Raw genomic sequence first — 16,616 nt, 5'->3', positions numbered from 1 at the left:
GAACATGTTCTGTTTAAAAATATATATATATAAAAAAATAATTTTACTATTTGTCCTTTCTTGGATAAACAAACAAAAGAATAAAAGAAAATCCATTTGCAGATGAAAATCTAAAACCAAAGTTGTCTGTATGTTGCATTTTGGGAGACTTGAACTTTTCTTTACGGTCCTGTAAATGCTGCTTTTTAATCAGCAGTCATTTTCAAACCCTTCAGTTTAACAGTTTAGATTTGGTTAGTGTACCTGTGAGTATCCTCAATCGTTCTTTGTTTCCCAGCTGCTAAACCGAAAAAAAATCTAAAACGTTTAATTGGAGCCGCTTGACTTCCAGTTTTGGTTTGCAGCTCTGAAAGAGCTCTACTTGTTCTGCTAGTGTCTTTATATCTTGTGGACATGCACAAAAATGGGATTACCGTTACTGACTTCCTATTTAATATTGTTCTTGAAAAACAAGGATGGAAGCAAAACCTGACTGCACCACATTTTTCATCAAATAGGAGTAGTGTTATGAAGGTAGTCTCAGGGGAGATTCTAAACCCCTTGTTTGCCTTAATTGATATAATGAATGGCATGTGTTTTCAGCCTCCATAGTCTGGTAATTGCCATTTTTAACACACATCAATGGAATATGTGCAGTGGAATGATTGAAGACGTTAATGCTTTTGAGCGGAAATGTAGTTGACTGAAGGATTCACACTGTTGTTAATTAGCTAACAGATTTTATGTGGAATCAGTCGAATGTGTAATTCCTTCTTAATCCATATTGTTTTATGTCTTTTTTCGAGGTTTGTGTTTTCTTTATCCTTGTCAATGTTTTTGTCCAACTGAACGGGTTCAGAGGGATTCAGGGATGAATCGATTTGAAAGTATGCATTCCTACTTTTGTAACAGTGGAAAATTTTTAAAAGTTCAGGCCTTGATTTCAATTTTTTAGCATTTAAACAGCATATATCAATTGATAAACCTGAAGGTATCAGTAAAACCAGACTCACATTAGCAGATACCAACGTTTGACTGATGTATTAATGCATGCCTACAGCTCATAAAGTAAATCTTGACTTCAGTATAGGTTATTAATTAATCCAAGTTAGGATAACTGATTCTTTACTGTACTACGAGACAAGAAGCGCTCTGATAATCAGTCTTCTGCTTGTCCCACAGGCTGGAGGATCAGACGAAAAAGCTTCACAAAGACATGAAGAAAAGCACAGAGGCAGATTTAGGTATGTTCTGTCACTTACTTGGCGTTGCCGCCTGGTGAGCCATTGATCAGCACTTGTTCACCAACATACTTGATGTTACTTGGCATGTTTTTCAGGGCCAGAAAGATGTTTGGGTGCCTGTGTTTTTCTTTTTTTTTTCCTGTGCTGTGTTCGATCTCCAAATGATATGACATGAAACAATTGTGTGTGAGTCTCTACCTTAATCATTTCCTTTTTTAGGCTTTTGTAGCTGTCATAGCAGGTGTGTTTTTTGTTTTTTGACCATGTGATCTATATTCAGTTGGGGATCCTGGTTTACCATCTCTGCCATCATTTATCCATGTATTTGTCTGCCACAAAACTCTTGTTTACTAAAGATTTATTTGCCGATTTGCTGGTTTTGTGTTTTTGTATTTGGGAAGTGGTAGTAGATATGGCCTGTGGTAAGTAGTCACTTGTGGGGGTGGAAGAGCGGGGACGGATGGAGCAGTGAGAGACTTCTTCATTTCCTCTCCTTTGTGCTCTGCAATATGAATGTCTGCATCATCAAAGTGTCATAGCTGTCAGGGCCTCATTATCGTTAATGGATTCCATCTGTTGCACAGGTCCCATCTCCACTAACTGCTACCAAACAAAGAACTGGACCTACTCTGCATGTCAGCACTGCATTTAATACACTTCTCTCTGTATCAAGCCAAATGTGTTTATATGCAGCACTCTAGCGAACGTGCTGACAGTCATCTGGTGAGGGCCAGTAATGTCTTTTTAAGGGATGCTCCTGTACACATGCCAAATTAGGCTAAATAACAGAAGGCAAATAAAATATGTTAACTTCTCTTGCCTCAGGAAATTGTAAAGGACATGAATTTCACCTTCTCCCTCACTGCTAATAACGAGCCCTCAGGTCACCTTTTGATTTTCACGACCCTGTAATTAAAATGTTTGTCAGATCAAGCAATGTATTACTTGTGCAAACTGAGAGAGATGCAGAAACGCTACACCGTGATAATTGATTGGTTGAAAATTGGTCCCAGGGGAGTGTGAAATGACCAATGACTGTTCCAAATCTCTGTAAAGCCCATATTCAGTGCAGCTCCTGTCGTCAGCTTGTGTCTCCTCAGTGCAGCTCATTTGTTTTGACAGTGAAGCCATATACTGATACATGCTCTGTGTCTAAACAAAGTGGCACGAGTGCAGATTAACGGTAATTGATGCTGTCAGTGTAGAAAAATGGCAAAAAATTCTCGTTGCACTGGTGAATATTCAGCGCGGCAGGCAGCCCCACCACCCCCTCAGATTTTTACAATGGGGGCAGCACTGTGCCATTCGAGTTGTGCACTTCCCGACAGGCTCACTTTTGAATACCCTACTTCATATAAAGTGATGAAACGCTTAAAGCTTCAGTTTAATCCACAAAAATTGCGTCCACAATTTCAGAACAATGTAAGAGTCTTACATGGAATTAGATTAAAATGTGTAGATGCAGACATCTTCAGTAACCATTTACAAAATCGGTATTTCTGTTTTCACGAAGTTAACTGTGTTTTAATAGTATTTTCTGCTTTGTGTGTTGCATGCATATTTGCATGGCTGACAGCCATGTCTAAGGCAGCAGTGAAGATTTCCGCAGACCTCTTGAGTAACCCGCTGTGTGAGCAGGATCAGGCCTTCCTGGACTCTATGACTGCTTTAGATACAGCCATGAGAAGGATGGATGCCTTCAACCAAGAAAAGGTAAGACTCTTTCCCACACTTGGCATCTTTATTATATTGCTCTTTTTCTGTTTTGGCTTTTTGACACAGTGATTTTCTTCAAATCGTTTGAAAAAATTCCGTTTCTAACAAGCAAAGTAGGACACTAAACAAGGGTTTGTTTTTTTGTTTTTGTTTTTTTGAAAATGCATGTTTTCATATTTGTCAATATTGTGCTGCCTGTGGACTAAAAACTATCCGTATGTCTTTCCTTCTGCTGTTTTTGAAAAGCATCTGTGGTATGATCCTCTATAAGCTCAAGCTACTGGTTATCAGCTGTGAAAATTGATGCATTTGTGACTCACTGGTGTCTAAAATAACTCATACAATGGATGGGCCTTCTCTGAAGAGGAAAACATGCCTTGCCACAAAATTCACAAGAGTAACTCACAGCTTATGTGCTGAGGTCTGTTGTATTTCTTGCATTACTTCCTAATACATTTGGCTTCAGGTAAAAACATTTTTTTTTTTTGCATTGGTAGGTCACCCAATATGTTCTTGATGGATTACAGGAACTTTATTCCTCCCTCGGGGTGGAGTACCTATGATCAGCTTGAACACTGTAAACCTCTCAGAGCCGTACTTCTGGCAAACCCAACCTGAAATCCTCCCAACACTTGTCCCGTCCTTCATGTACATTTCATATCATATTTTACATATTTTTCTTTCTGCTTAGATATTTGCAGCGCTTGCATTTGGGAAACCATTTCTTTTTTCTTATTATTCTTGTATGTTTTGTCCTAAGGGCCAGCAGCAGACAGACCGGCATGTCTGTCTTTCCAGAACTGTAAGCGGTACAGCGTATTCTTGCTCGCTCTTCCACAGCTGTACTCTGTGAAGATCTCTCTGGCTGTCAGGGCTCTTCATATTATTTGCTGGGCGCCCTTCACTTTTTGATTAGAATCATCGCCACAGGTAGTTATAATGTGAATCATAGTGGCACTGCATGTGTGGATCCTCAAGGCACTACGCTGTGGAGGGTTTGAAAAGAGGAAAAAAATACAGGAGAGAACATAGGAGATCACACTAAGGCATATACCGATTGACTTTTTTCCATCTGTGTTTTCTTGACTCATTGCCCCGCTAGTAGGTGTTCTAGGCTTTTCACATTTGCTGCCTTAAAAATATTCCCCTTTCTTTTCATATTTTGCTGTGAACCAAAATGATTTCATAACCTTTCCCACAACAATGATCCAACAAGGGGGAGAAAATGAATTCCTTTGCAAACGGTGGGTAATGTTGTTATTCCATGGTAAAGCTGTAGTATAAGTATTTCAGGCATAACAGGCCATCTGTCACCTGGAAATATACATATTGAGCATTGAAGAGTTGATTTCATATTTTCTGGGAAACCTCAGGGGCTGGACTCGGTTTCCATAGATAATCAAGCTGTAACCTTCCTCAGTGTATATAAGTGAAGCAATGTCCATGTTCCAGAAATTAAAGTGACGACTGACAAAAGTCCTCACTTTAAATGAGCATACTGTCTTGAGCTGGTAAATAAATGTCATCCTAATGTTCAGTGTTTGTATATGAGATTAAGTGTCGCTGGTCTTGTCTCCTGGCTTTACTTGTTAGGATATACTTCCGTGCTACTCAGGCAAACTCAGTATTATTGTTTTGAGAATAAAACATACTAAAAGCACAAGACAGCATCCAAGCAGATATTCTGCAGCTGTCATTTATTTTCCTTTCCTTTCCTTGATTCTTCAGCTTTTAAGTCTTTCAGACTTGCTTTGCTCACGGCTCATCAAATTTTACAGGAGCCATTTTGAGTGACTAGACAAAGTAAAATGTAGGTTGGACTGAGCGTGTGGGTTTGTGACCCAGGGTGCATATGTTCCAGGACTTGGCTTGGTTGAGTGTTCAGGAGAGCACTCCTGCTGTCAGGGTGAAGTACTTTTGCATTCTTTAGATTTTTTTTCAATATCAAATTTGAATTTTTTTTTCCCATTTTCACTCAGTTTATTTTTTCATTCTGAAGGGGAAAAAACCCTACGACACACACTTGAGTGTGAATGAATAAGAAACAGCCATTCTTCCTTTTAATCTGTTTTTTTTTTAAAGAAGTCACTTGTAGTTAATGCCTTTATAATGTATAGTATTGTTCACTGTCTGTGTAGCCTTCCTATTTGTCTCTGTGACTGTCACTTGTTTGAAAAAGATTGATCCACTCACTTAGATCCAGACATTTTTTCGCTTGTAAAGCAGCTGGATAGATTTTTCTTTGTGCTTGTTTGGTTGTTTTTTTCAAACACACTTTTATTCAGAGTGGCTTTTGACAGCTAGGTCACACCTGATAGTCTCTCCACTGCTCTCAGTCCTTCTAAATAAAATCTTTGCCTTAACACAATGTTCACTTCCAGCTTTGGGCTGAGCTGTGTGGCTTCCTTTGTAGAGTGGCTACAAGTGAGCTAGAGGCAAAATAGTGATTGTGAGTACTTTCTGGTCAGTCTGTTGTGTGCATCACCTCTAGGTTTTGCTAGGTGTTTAAAAATCCAGCACAGCACTAGAACACCACTCTTAACTTCTTCCTTTAAGCTGGCTGTTGATTCTGACGGCAACAGCAGCAAAACCTTATTGCTCCAGCAAAACAGACACAAAAGCATCCACCCTTTGCTCTTCTCCGTGTTGAGACGAGATGTTCTGCCGCAGGGCCCACAAGTGAGAGAGCCAGCAGATAAAACGTGCAGCGATAATGAAGGCAGCAGTGGCCCAGGTCTGTGTGTTTATTTCTGGGGCTGAGGAGGGCGCACAGCCCCGCCGGCACACTGCTGCCGAAGCTGAGCCCCAGTGTAGATGGCGGCAGCACAGTAGAGGATGCTCCGTTTGGAGGGATATTGATTTCCTCTGCGATCTGTGTGTATTTTTGGGAGGCCTGTGTGCCGGGATGGCCTCTGCTCCGTGACTCACTGATGGAGACTGCTGCTAGAGCGCCGGCCTCAGGCTCTGCGGGGCCTCCAAGGAATAGCTCTGCCCCCCCTCTCTGTGGGAAGGGGCAGAGGGTAGAGGGCACCAGCATGCTTAAGCAAATCTGCCGCTGTTCTTCTCCCTCCTCGCTGCATGCTCTCACCTTAGAAGCAGCGGCACCGCTCGAGCTGGGGAGGGGGAGATGGTGTGAATATGTAAAACAAAGACAATGTGAATTCCCATGTACTTATTTGTTATTGGTTCTGTGTTTTCCCTCAAACCACAATCAACCATTTTGTACTTGGAAATCTGCCTGTGTGAAGCAGCGAGTGTTGCTGTATGTTCTCGTAGATGGTCAGGGCATTTTTACAAAGCACAGCTGCGATCTTGCTTCCTTGTTGTTGTGTGATTGACTGTCCTTCCAATAGCAAGTGAGCATATGATTAGTGGAGCTGCTCACTGTTCTCATGCAGCTGTCACTTCACATCTCCCTGCTTTAAATTCTCCTTCTCTGTTCCAAGCGTGTTCTCTCCACTTGACTCGATTGCCTGGTTAACTTAGCCGTGTTACGCTTGCAGATCTAGTAGCAGCAGTCATTTTGAATCTGCAATGTAAATTACTCTAGAAACTTTATTAATTGTGCTCCAACTTCTCTCGACGAGACTTGGTTCTGAGGCTGGAGGCCTCGAGATGAGATGTTCGTTTACTTCCATTTAACACCCCCCCCCCCTTCCCCTCCTTCCTTCCCCTGTCGGTTCTGCCAAACAGAAGGAGAATGCAGGAAAATATAAACTGTTATTGTTAAAATGTTTGTTTGTAAAGAACTTTCATCTTGTATGGCAGCCCACCCTCCACAGGAAATCATTTGGGCTTTGCTTTCATGTCCGTCCCCTGACAGTTCCATCCTTTTGTATCGCAAGCTCAATGAATATTCAGGGGTTTCTCCTCGGGGCTTGTGTACAATAAAAGAGTCAACGTCATGAAAGTTTCTTTGCAAGCCCCCCCCCCCCCTTCCCCTTCCCCTTTTTTCATATGTGCTCTGTTTGAAATATACACAATTGTTGGTGTTTGTGCTGCGACTTTACATTGAAGCTAATGAGCAAGAGATGTAGAAGCTATTTGGTTCCGACTTCACTTCTGATGTAACTCAATTTGACAGTGAATAACAATTTGTAATGTCTCTTCATTTGTTAGAAAGGTGAGCAGTGCTTGTGTTAACAGCTTTTTATTTTATTTACTTTTACAGGTGAACCAGATCCAGAAGACTGTTGTCGACCCTCTGAAAAAGTAAGTGTCAGTTTCTTGTGCTGCTTCTGTGTTAAATGTCCAGCTTTAAATCTGAATCTGCAACAGGCCGCGGTCAAATAGTTTTAGTCTGCAATATTTGCATTTTTAGGAGAGCCAGATCGTGAACTTTTCGTGTGAAGTATGGTAAAAGCGATTTAGCTCAGTTGTGTCTTAAATTCCATATGTGACTGTGGAGCGATAAAAGCCCAGTGCCCCGTGTCGTTTTTACTATTTAACCTTGCTCTGCATATCTCACTAACTGAGTGGAAAGAATAGCTGCAGTGCAGGACCTTAGCAAGTCCTCCAGTGTAGTAATACGCATTATAAAAATGAACTGGGAGTTAACAGGGCTGCTGTGCTGGTAGTGTCTGGAAGAAAGTTTATTTGGTCTTCGTTCCTAATACTCGCCCCCATTTGAGGAGGCAGTGAATGCTATTCCATTCCTTAAGCCTCACTTTGCACACACACGCACACACGCGCAAAGCAGAGGTACTGAAGGGAGTGGCTGGACAATCCCACCCGTCTTCCGGAGCGCTTGTTAAGGTTTTCTTCCTCCTCCTGGCTCCTCCCAGGAGATTAAATACTGTGAAAGAGAGCATGTGCATACTGCTTGTATAGATTTCTATAAATTTGTGTTCAACTTTCTCCCCTCGTGAGACACTCGTTTTGTAAAGTAACTAATGTGAAGAGAATACTCCATCAAAATATGGATAGGTCAGGTCAGCGTGTGTGTGTGTGTGTGTGTGTGTGTGTGTGTGTGTGTGTGTGTGTGTGTGTGTGTGTGTGTGTGTGTGTGTGAGCGCGCGTGTGTCAACCCCTCTCTTCCTCGTGCGCTCTGGTGGCGGAGCAATGACAGGATGGAATGGTTCTAATTTCCTCTTCCTGGTGGGCGGCAGGCGGACGTGTGGGCAGGCTCAGAATATGGCAAAGGGCCCAGCTTCCTGGGCCCAGAGCTGCGGATTGGTTCAGGAGGAGAAATGTCTCAGGACACTGCACGCTCTCACACAAACATACCGACGTACACAAACACCAGCTCCGATTTTAGAGGGGGCGCTGTCTCACAAAGATGGTATTTAAGATCATAAAGTTAGGCATTTACATGAGTCTAAAACAGAACAGAGGAAGTGAGTTCATAAACAAATTTTAATGCCAAACTAAACTGACCTTTCTGTTTACTTTTTCCTTCTTAAAAACGCAACGCTATTACTTATTAGTTTATCAAAGTGTTGTCTATAGAAAACCAAGACGCACAAGCTGCTATACTTTAAAGCTTCCATTAAGATTCCATTAGTCCTCTCACTAATGAATATTTGTAACTGTTTTTCTTGTCTCAAAATACTCTTCTGGTGAACTTGTGTCATTGTAAAGACAATTAGAGAAGAGTTGAAAAGGAGAACGTTATGTTAATGGAAGACTTTCAATGGATTGTGTGTGTGTGTGCGTGCGTGCGTGCGTGTGTGTGTGTGTCAGCTACATGATTGTGTCCATGTGATTGCTATTTCAAATTTTGGCATCCATTCTTAATGCTTAGTGTGGTAAAACGCACAATAAACAAACGAAAAAGCAGCCCCCCTCTACTCTGCCCCCATCCTGCGTTCAGTGTCTCCTCTCTCTCAGGCCCAGACGTGCGTTTCATCCACTCTGCGGGGTCACTGAATGACATCACTATGTTTATGCGAGGGGAGGGGAGTGCGTGGGCATTGAGGCATGTGTGTTATCTGGGCCTTGTAACCTAGCCCTTTTTGCTCCGTTGCTCTTTTGGGTGAAATAGAAGTCAAGCCTGTTTTGAGACCTCTGCCCTGGGTTGAGCCAGGACTGGACAAACCACCTTCATCCCTCTCAATCAGAGGAACACGCTGCCCTCAGAGCAGGTTGTGGGGTTTGGAGCCAATGGGAGTTGTTGACCTTAGCTCTGGGGCTGATGCAGGCTTTTTATTTTTATTTTTTGAGGGGGGGATTGTTTTTTTGTAAAAAGGATGTTTGTTTTTTTACCATCTTATCTGGTGTTTCGCGCACTGAGGCTGCGTGAGTTATGTGGGCTTTAAAGCACTAGGCAAGTCACAGCAGATCACACTCTTTCTTTGCACGCTTTTTGTTTTTTTTTGTTGCTAGCTAGCATTTACGTCACAGACATTCTCATGGTCTACTGCTTTTAAACCATTTATACAACAGGTGGTAGTTATTTCACTTTCACACCAAGCATATTTTAAATGAAGGTGCCACGTGATGTGACCCTAATTTTTCTTCTGAGACCACGACGAACAAAGGTGGTAATTTACACATAAACAGGTCCCTTTCCCATATTTTTAGTGGTGTGTTTTAAACTGATTTTTTTTTTCAGTAGTGAGTTATGTGATGGTCATAGTCAAAAGTGACAGCCAGCCTGCTAGACTGAGGGTGTCTAGACCAGACTTGGGCTTGGCTGCTGGGTCAGGCTGGCCTGTATGTGGATTGGCCTCGGCTCATAAACACACTCTCTGCTCCAGATGCTATTTCCATCCAGCCCTTTTTTTTTTTTTAACCACACCCTGACCTGTCACGTGGACAGTGGTGTATCCTTGGCCCCTTTGCAGCCCTCAACCATCTTAAGAAATCACCCAGACTAGGCTCACCGCAGGTACAGACCTCGCAGGCTGACCGGTAGTTATCCAACCAAGGCCAGGATATCGAGGGAAACATCCAGGGCCTGGACATTTCTTTTCTTTAAAAAAACCAAAAACTGTTATTACAGTGTATGCATAAGCACATTCAGGTTCTCATGTGGGGGAGGGTAGTGTACCGTTGAGTCACAGTAACCGAATGTAACACTGAAACTTCAGCGTTCAGTGTGGAAGTGACACTAATGGGTTAACAAGTAGTTGGCTTTGTGTCTAGCTCTTTTTCTCCTCCTCCAGCACAAGGATAGCATTGGCCCTGAAGTCTCCCTGTGCTCAAACATAGTAGTTGCAGACAGCGTTGTCCCCTTTTAGCGCGCAAACAGCAGGCCACCGTGGTGTGTCATGAGGAAATTGCACCATGCTGTCAGGTGAACTAGAATCCAGCCTTTGTGTTGTCTGAAAGCTGGTTTGCTGCTGTGTTGTCATCAGCCCGTAGGACTGCATTGGAAAGCAGTCATGCCTGGAGGGCAGTTGCATAATCCCTTGGCACTTCAAATATGCGTACACTGGAGCAGATAGTAGATTTGAGGATCGGCATCCACCCCTGCCGTAAACTGGGCCAGAGTGGTATTTTATAAATAGCGGTGGAGTGTGGGCTGCTGGGTTGGGCTGAGCTCGTTGATGTCACTGAAACACTACAAGACCACTCCTTGCTTAACTTCCTGTCGGAAACAATCTCTGCTTGTCTGACATGGAGTTCGCACCACTCCCCCATCTGGCCTGTAGTAAGGTGCACGTCGGGCAAACGCAGTTGTAATCCAGGATTTCATAACAAACTCTCGGGTTCTCTCATCCGCCACACAGAACAGGGCAAGGGTTGGCATGGAGAGGAACGTAAATCATGAAGCCCACACATTTTGTGGCTAATAACACTATGGGGCGAGGCGCACACAATAAAGTATTGTAGTAGTGTGCCTACACACTTGATAAATTGCTTTAAATGAGTCATTCAGAAAAGGCTATATCTAATTCTTTATTACGATTGTTTTTATTGCTGACTCACATCTGGTATGCACCTGCGTGACTAATCTTGTGGCCTGTTTTTGAAAAACAAAGTCAGTGCTTTGTGTTTACATTTTAGAAAGTTGAAAAATGTTCCTTTTCTTATTCAGGCGTTCAATATTTTGGTTAAAGCTATACCATTTGTTATAAATCATTAGCCAGATCTAACCTGAGTTTAAAGAAATAATGTTAATGTTACAGTCTAACTTTCAGACATGTTAACTTGAAAATTTCTATAGTTTTATTATTAGGTTAGACATGTTCTGTATACAGTTTTCCCGTTCCCTATTAAAAACAGACACAAAAGCAGTGCAACAAGTCCCAAGATGAAGCTCCGATTCCTGTTGCTAAGTTACAGATGAATGTTTTCCTATTTTTAGTGCTGAAGACTTGGATTCTTGTTGCAAGAATATATTTTCATTTGGAATATGATAATTGTCACAAAATGAATTGTTTCATGCCATTCTGAACTACAGTAATTAGATAATAGATTAGAGGAAGCTTAATGCAGAGCTGTCCTCTGGGGTTTGAGAGTACCGCTACAATAAGATGTTGAGGAGCGGGATTTTATTAAATCATAATGACTTTTATTAAGATACGATGCAATGCACAGTGCATGTCTACAAATTACATGGAGACGGGAAAGTTGTTTCAGTATTTTTAGTAACTTCACTTTCTCTCAGGGAAAAAAGAGGAAAGTTTGATATGTATGTCTGGGATCTTTTTTTCTTTCGTTGCATGGATTCACACGGTGCGCATGCATGTTGTGTTCAGTAACCTGGTTTTCTGTGTGCTGGTGTTTTTCAGGTACAGTAGTGTCTTCCCCAGCCTTAACATGGCAGTGAAACGTAGGGAACAGACGCTGCAGGACTACAAGCGGTTGCAAGCCAAAGTGGAGAAATACGAAGAGAAAGAAAAAACGGGGCCCGTGATGGTCAAACTGCATCAGGTAGCGTCAGTTTTAAAGCTCGCGTCGGCGCACGTGTCGATCCACTCGAGCTCTCCCTCCAACTGCACAGGAGCAGAGTTCACTTGCTCTTACATGCTGTCCGTATTGTGAATAGAGCACAATAGGTGGAAAAAGACACAAATGCTGACTGGATATGAACAAAAATAGTTGAGCACATGCATACTGTACATGTGCGCTCCTTCACCCACGCAAGCTACCAGGCTCTCAAGTAGTGCCTTTTCAAAAAGGCACTGCTGCACATCTACAGGCACGTAATTGAGAATTGTAGACACACACATACACACACACGCACACACCATGAGGCCACTACAGAAGCACACATTCACAGATAGTGCTGCAGTGTTGCCTATGCTATTGCTTCTAACACATCCTCACATGGTGAGCCACCCACACACATTGAGAAAAGCACTGTCAGGGGAACAAAGCCTTGAAGAGGCCCCTACATCCATGCCCTCTGAGTCCCTGTGCACTTAAAGAAATGATCCTGACAAAACACTTGCACGCCATTTCAGTTACAGCTGGCATGTGTAAATAAAACTAAAGTGAAGAGAGCATATCATAATGCAGCTGAAAGACAATATGTTTCAGTTTGAATATAGCAACTCCCCCTTCCCCTTAATAAAAATTCTCACCCTCTCACACTTATTCATTGTGCATTCCATAACTCCATGCCTACAGTAGACTACCCACTAATACATTCACACACAGATCAGTGGTGCTGGAGTCCACTCACAGCCAAGTCTGCCCACATTACCCACTCCTCCTCACTTTGGTCGTGATTACAGCCTTTTTTTTGCACTGCTTCTCCGTGGGAATTAAGCAAATATCTTTCAGAACAATAAGAGAAGAAGACAAATGATGGCTCAAGAAGTGAATTCACTTCAGACTAACTTGTTTCGCTTTGTAGGTATTAATCTGTAGCTCCTTAAGCTTATTTTAGCGAACGAATCCTTAATGTGTAGTGTGTATTGCATCGCAGTGAAATGAAAGAATGTAACTCAAAGTCAGAACTGAACCCTCAGTGACCAGTTCTTTTGTTTTGCTCTCTCTCTCCGACATCGCAGGCAAAAGAGGAACTCCGACCGGTCAAAGATGACTTCGAGGCCAAGAACAAGCAGCTCCTGGACGAGATGCCCAAGTTCTACCAAAGCCGCATCGACTACTTCCAGCCCAGCTTCGAGGCTCTCATCCGGGCACAGGTTGGTGACCTCCATCACCTTTAAGTGCACACCCAACGAACCTCTCACAGCTGCAGACAACCACCCTCCCTCCCACCCACCCACTGCTCCACTCTCTGAGCGTCGGTTAAACAGTGCATAAAATATCTGATGAAGGGTGTGTATAACCTAGGCAGTCTGTCTCCCTCAACGTTGCTCTAATGTGATTAACCCTCAGCGACGGCCCACGCTGCTGTGTTTAGCTGAGGAAGGCCTCATCTGTCTGGCTCCACTGCAGCCCTGCAAGCCTTCCTCTAACCTGAAGCTTCTCTTAAAGCAGCTGGGTGTCTCAAGTTAGCGCCACTATGTCCCCCTCACTAACCCCAGACCTGCCTGGCCATGTCATTTCCTCCTTGGGACAGCCACTGGCACAATCCTAATAAGTAAACTAGATTATCCTAGACCTAATGACAATTATGGAGTTCTGTGATGCACTTTGAACTTAGCAAATTAGCAGACATATAATATTTCCCCACATCTTTTATCTTGAAGCATTAAATAAATCTTACCTGTTTTTGTCTGGTGCAAGAGGTCCCATTAGGCACGCTAGCCATGTCATTCTTGCAGCTTTATATTTATTCATATAATTCACACACATGAATGAACGTTTTCACATTTGCACAGCCATGTGTGGGTGGTCAGCAGACCTCGTCCCCAGTGCTTGATTTGGTCCTCCACACCCTTTTCTCTCAGCCGCTTGTTGCTGCTCAGCGTCCAGCAGCAGAAAGAAAAAGAATAAAGGGAGTCTTTGTTGTGAGGCTTCAGTTTCACTATAACAAGTCCTGTCCAGCAACTGTCAGAGGGAGACACCACCTGACCTGTCAGTTTCTACAGATGATGATGAAGGCATTGTCTTCATTTATTCATCTTTTTTTTTTTTAGTTGCTTCTCTTACAGTGGATGCTGTGTTTACTGAATCGAATCCAACTTAAATTATTCATTTTGTTGTCAAAGGTCAAAGTGTGACCTCTCCATGTAAATATTAAGCAGCTGGGAGTATGGTATGTTAAAATGGCTCTGTTTTACCCCAAGCTGCTTCTTTTTTTTTGGGTAGGTGGTCAGCTGCGTGAGCCGGCGTTTACTCCTCGTGGTGACTTGACTAATTGTAATGGTAGTCTTTGCTACAGAGGGCGCCTAGACACTGATCTGGTGTACATTATCATCACAGTTCATATGGACATTTCCGATGGCCCTTTCAACAAGCCACTTTTGGGAAAAAAACATATCCGCTTTACCCCCACAAGCAGCAGTAACCCAATACTTATAGCCCACTCATGTGGTTTAGGTGGCACATATTGGTATAAACATGCAAAGGTCTTTCAGGCGGAGCACTTAAAAAGGCTTGTATAAGGTGGTTTAGAAGCAGTGTCTGGTCTGCTTATGGCAAAATTCTCGTTCTGTTGTGACCCTTTTAGTGAAACAGTAAACTTTTCCCACGGGTCTCTCAGTTGGTTTTGTTGCAAGGGAACACGTGCAATTTTAGAGAAGTCTGTGTCCCCCCCCCCCTTAAGGAGCATGGCATCGTATGCATCGCTGCATGAATAAATATTGAGATGTGTGTGTGGGTTTCTAGGGGTTGTATTTCCCAGTACTTTCATTCTCTGCCCACTCTTCTGGAGTCTTGTAATGTGATTAAAGTCTATTAATCATCAAAGCAACTCTCTAGGGAGCCTGACTCATGAACTAAGGGGAAGAAGCAGGGGTGGGAAGTGTCAAGAAAGCTTTCAGTGAACACTCTCTATCTCTTGTTCAGATTGGGAGAGAAAAGCAGGGTCACTACCCACTGAAGTGCTGGGTTTTGGGGCTTTGTCAGAGTTGTTTGATATCTGTGGGCTCCCCATTCTCCTCTCAAGTCACTTCTCATTAGCAGGGTTGAAGTAGTATGAGAACAGCAGCTTCAGACTTGTAAGTAGAAACACGATTAGACTGTATTTGGTGTTCAGATTTTGGATTCTGGTGTTTCCTGAGAGGTCTGTGGATCGACCTGTTCCCATTTTCATCAGAGGACAGATATTCTTTTCCCCTGCCATCACAGACTTACGTTTTTATTTTTCCTTCTCTACCCACCAGGTGGTCTATTTCACCGAAATGTACAAGATTTTCAGCGAGTTAACAGACCAGATCGACCAGGCGGGGTTGACTGACGAGCAGAGGGAGAGGGAGACAGAGGCCAAGCTCACCGAGTTGCGTGCTCTGTCCATTGTCGCCGACGACTGAGTGAGGAAAATACAAAAACGGGCTCTTTTCATGCCTCTCTGAATGGATTGCACTCTCTTCAAGCTCCTCCAGAGTTCAAACGGACAGCAGTGACCTAAACCTGATTATCCATTTGTTTCCTTGCGGCCTCATCCCCACCCCCAATTGCTCTTGCACTACACCCTAATCTTTCATCATCTCAGCAACTCAAAGCAGCTGAATGCCACATTAACTAAGCCATCAGCCAAGTGCAACATTATAAGCCAATATGTTGTCGTTTATTTTTCTTTTCTTTTAGTAAAGGAATCAGACAGATCTTGTCAGAACTAATTAACAAGGTTACGCTTCATGGTTTCAGAGGTATCTATAACCATTTGTTTCTAATGTGTAAAGTGAGCAAGGAAATGTTTCTATTAGTCACATCTGCCTTGTTGGCAGCAGCGTGTGAAATATAGTTTTATTATCCAACTTTGAAATTACACTGGAAGGTGTTATGTAATGTAGTGTAGGTTTAAAAAAAATCTCTCAATTTTGGTCTTTTCTGGTAATCTGTGAGTTTAGCTCTGTGCCATTCTCTGTGAGGGCTTTTTATTGGGGTTCATCAGAACACATTAGCTCACCTGTGATAACATGTCTGACTTTGGATATAACATAAAAAAAACAAAAAACGGTGTAACACGGAGTGGTGTTGAAAGGTCGACTACTCAGGCTTCAGACATATCCAGGTTTGTTTTCTTTTTAAACCCCACAAGTAAGAAAGAAAAAAAAAATCAAAGGCTGGTGCGCCCTCTAGTGGAAATAAAGTGACCCATATTTTCCTTTTGTTCACACCATCCATCCTTTGTTCTATTGTTGGTTAGAGTGTGTGTTAGCAAAGAATCTCACACATTGTTGGCAGCCTTAAAAAAGTATTTTTCTCTGTATCATCTACATCAGGGTTGGAAGACAAATGTTTTATAGTCTTATTTTTGGACCAAATCATGCTCTCATCACATGCCTTTGTTTCCACTTTCCATCAGGTAGAGCCTTGGCATGATAACTACACTACATAGTAATGTAAACACACACTGAATGTTACTCATTAGTGAATTTGAAGTTACAAGTATGTTGACTATTTATTTTTTTTGTGGCTTTTTATTGTGTAATTACTGAAGGAAATGCTTAGCCGGTTGCTCGTCTTTGTGTTCTGCAATGCAGACTGTCTGATTACACGCCAATAACTGGATGAATGAAGGTGCTTTTCTAAGTTCAAGTTATAGTCATGGTTGATTTTTTTTTAAATATACCAAAATGAATACTTTGTGATCAGATTGGGTTTTATGTAAGTTTTTAAATAACGTCGGATGATATTTTCTGCTTCATTATTATCATCATGCAATAAACTAAATGCAAGAAAAGCAACCAGTGACTATTTTGCTGTTGT

The 16,616-nt window shown here is 42.4% G+C and overlaps 1 protein-coding gene across 1 annotated transcript in view; it reads left to right on the top strand.

Moving 5' to 3' along the window:
* Positions 1-16,598, top strand: part of bin3 (bridging integrator 3) — a 32,858-nt gene extending 16,260 nt beyond the window's left edge. The window contains exons 4-9 of the mRNA XM_004544318.3: positions 1,162-1,223; positions 2,800-2,936; positions 7,111-7,151; positions 11,618-11,759; positions 12,845-12,979; positions 15,068-16,598. Of these exons, the coding sequence (XP_004544375.1) occupies positions 1,162-1,223; positions 2,800-2,936; positions 7,111-7,151; positions 11,618-11,759; positions 12,845-12,979; positions 15,068-15,214 (664 nt within the window). The 3' untranslated portion in view covers positions 15,215-16,598. The remainder of the gene's footprint in view (positions 1-1,161; positions 1,224-2,799; positions 2,937-7,110; positions 7,152-11,617; positions 11,760-12,844; positions 12,980-15,067) is intronic.
* Positions 16,599-16,616: the final 18 nt, after the last annotated feature.

This window comes from Maylandia zebra, linkage group LG12 (genome assembly GCF_041146795.1).
Source record: "Maylandia zebra isolate NMK-2024a linkage group LG12, Mzebra_GT3a, whole genome shotgun sequence".
Lineage (NCBI taxonomy): Eukaryota > Metazoa > Chordata > Actinopteri > Cichliformes > Cichlidae > Maylandia > Maylandia zebra.
Note: the sequence above shows the minus strand (reverse complement) of the source record. Positions and strands in the feature narration are given on the sequence as shown.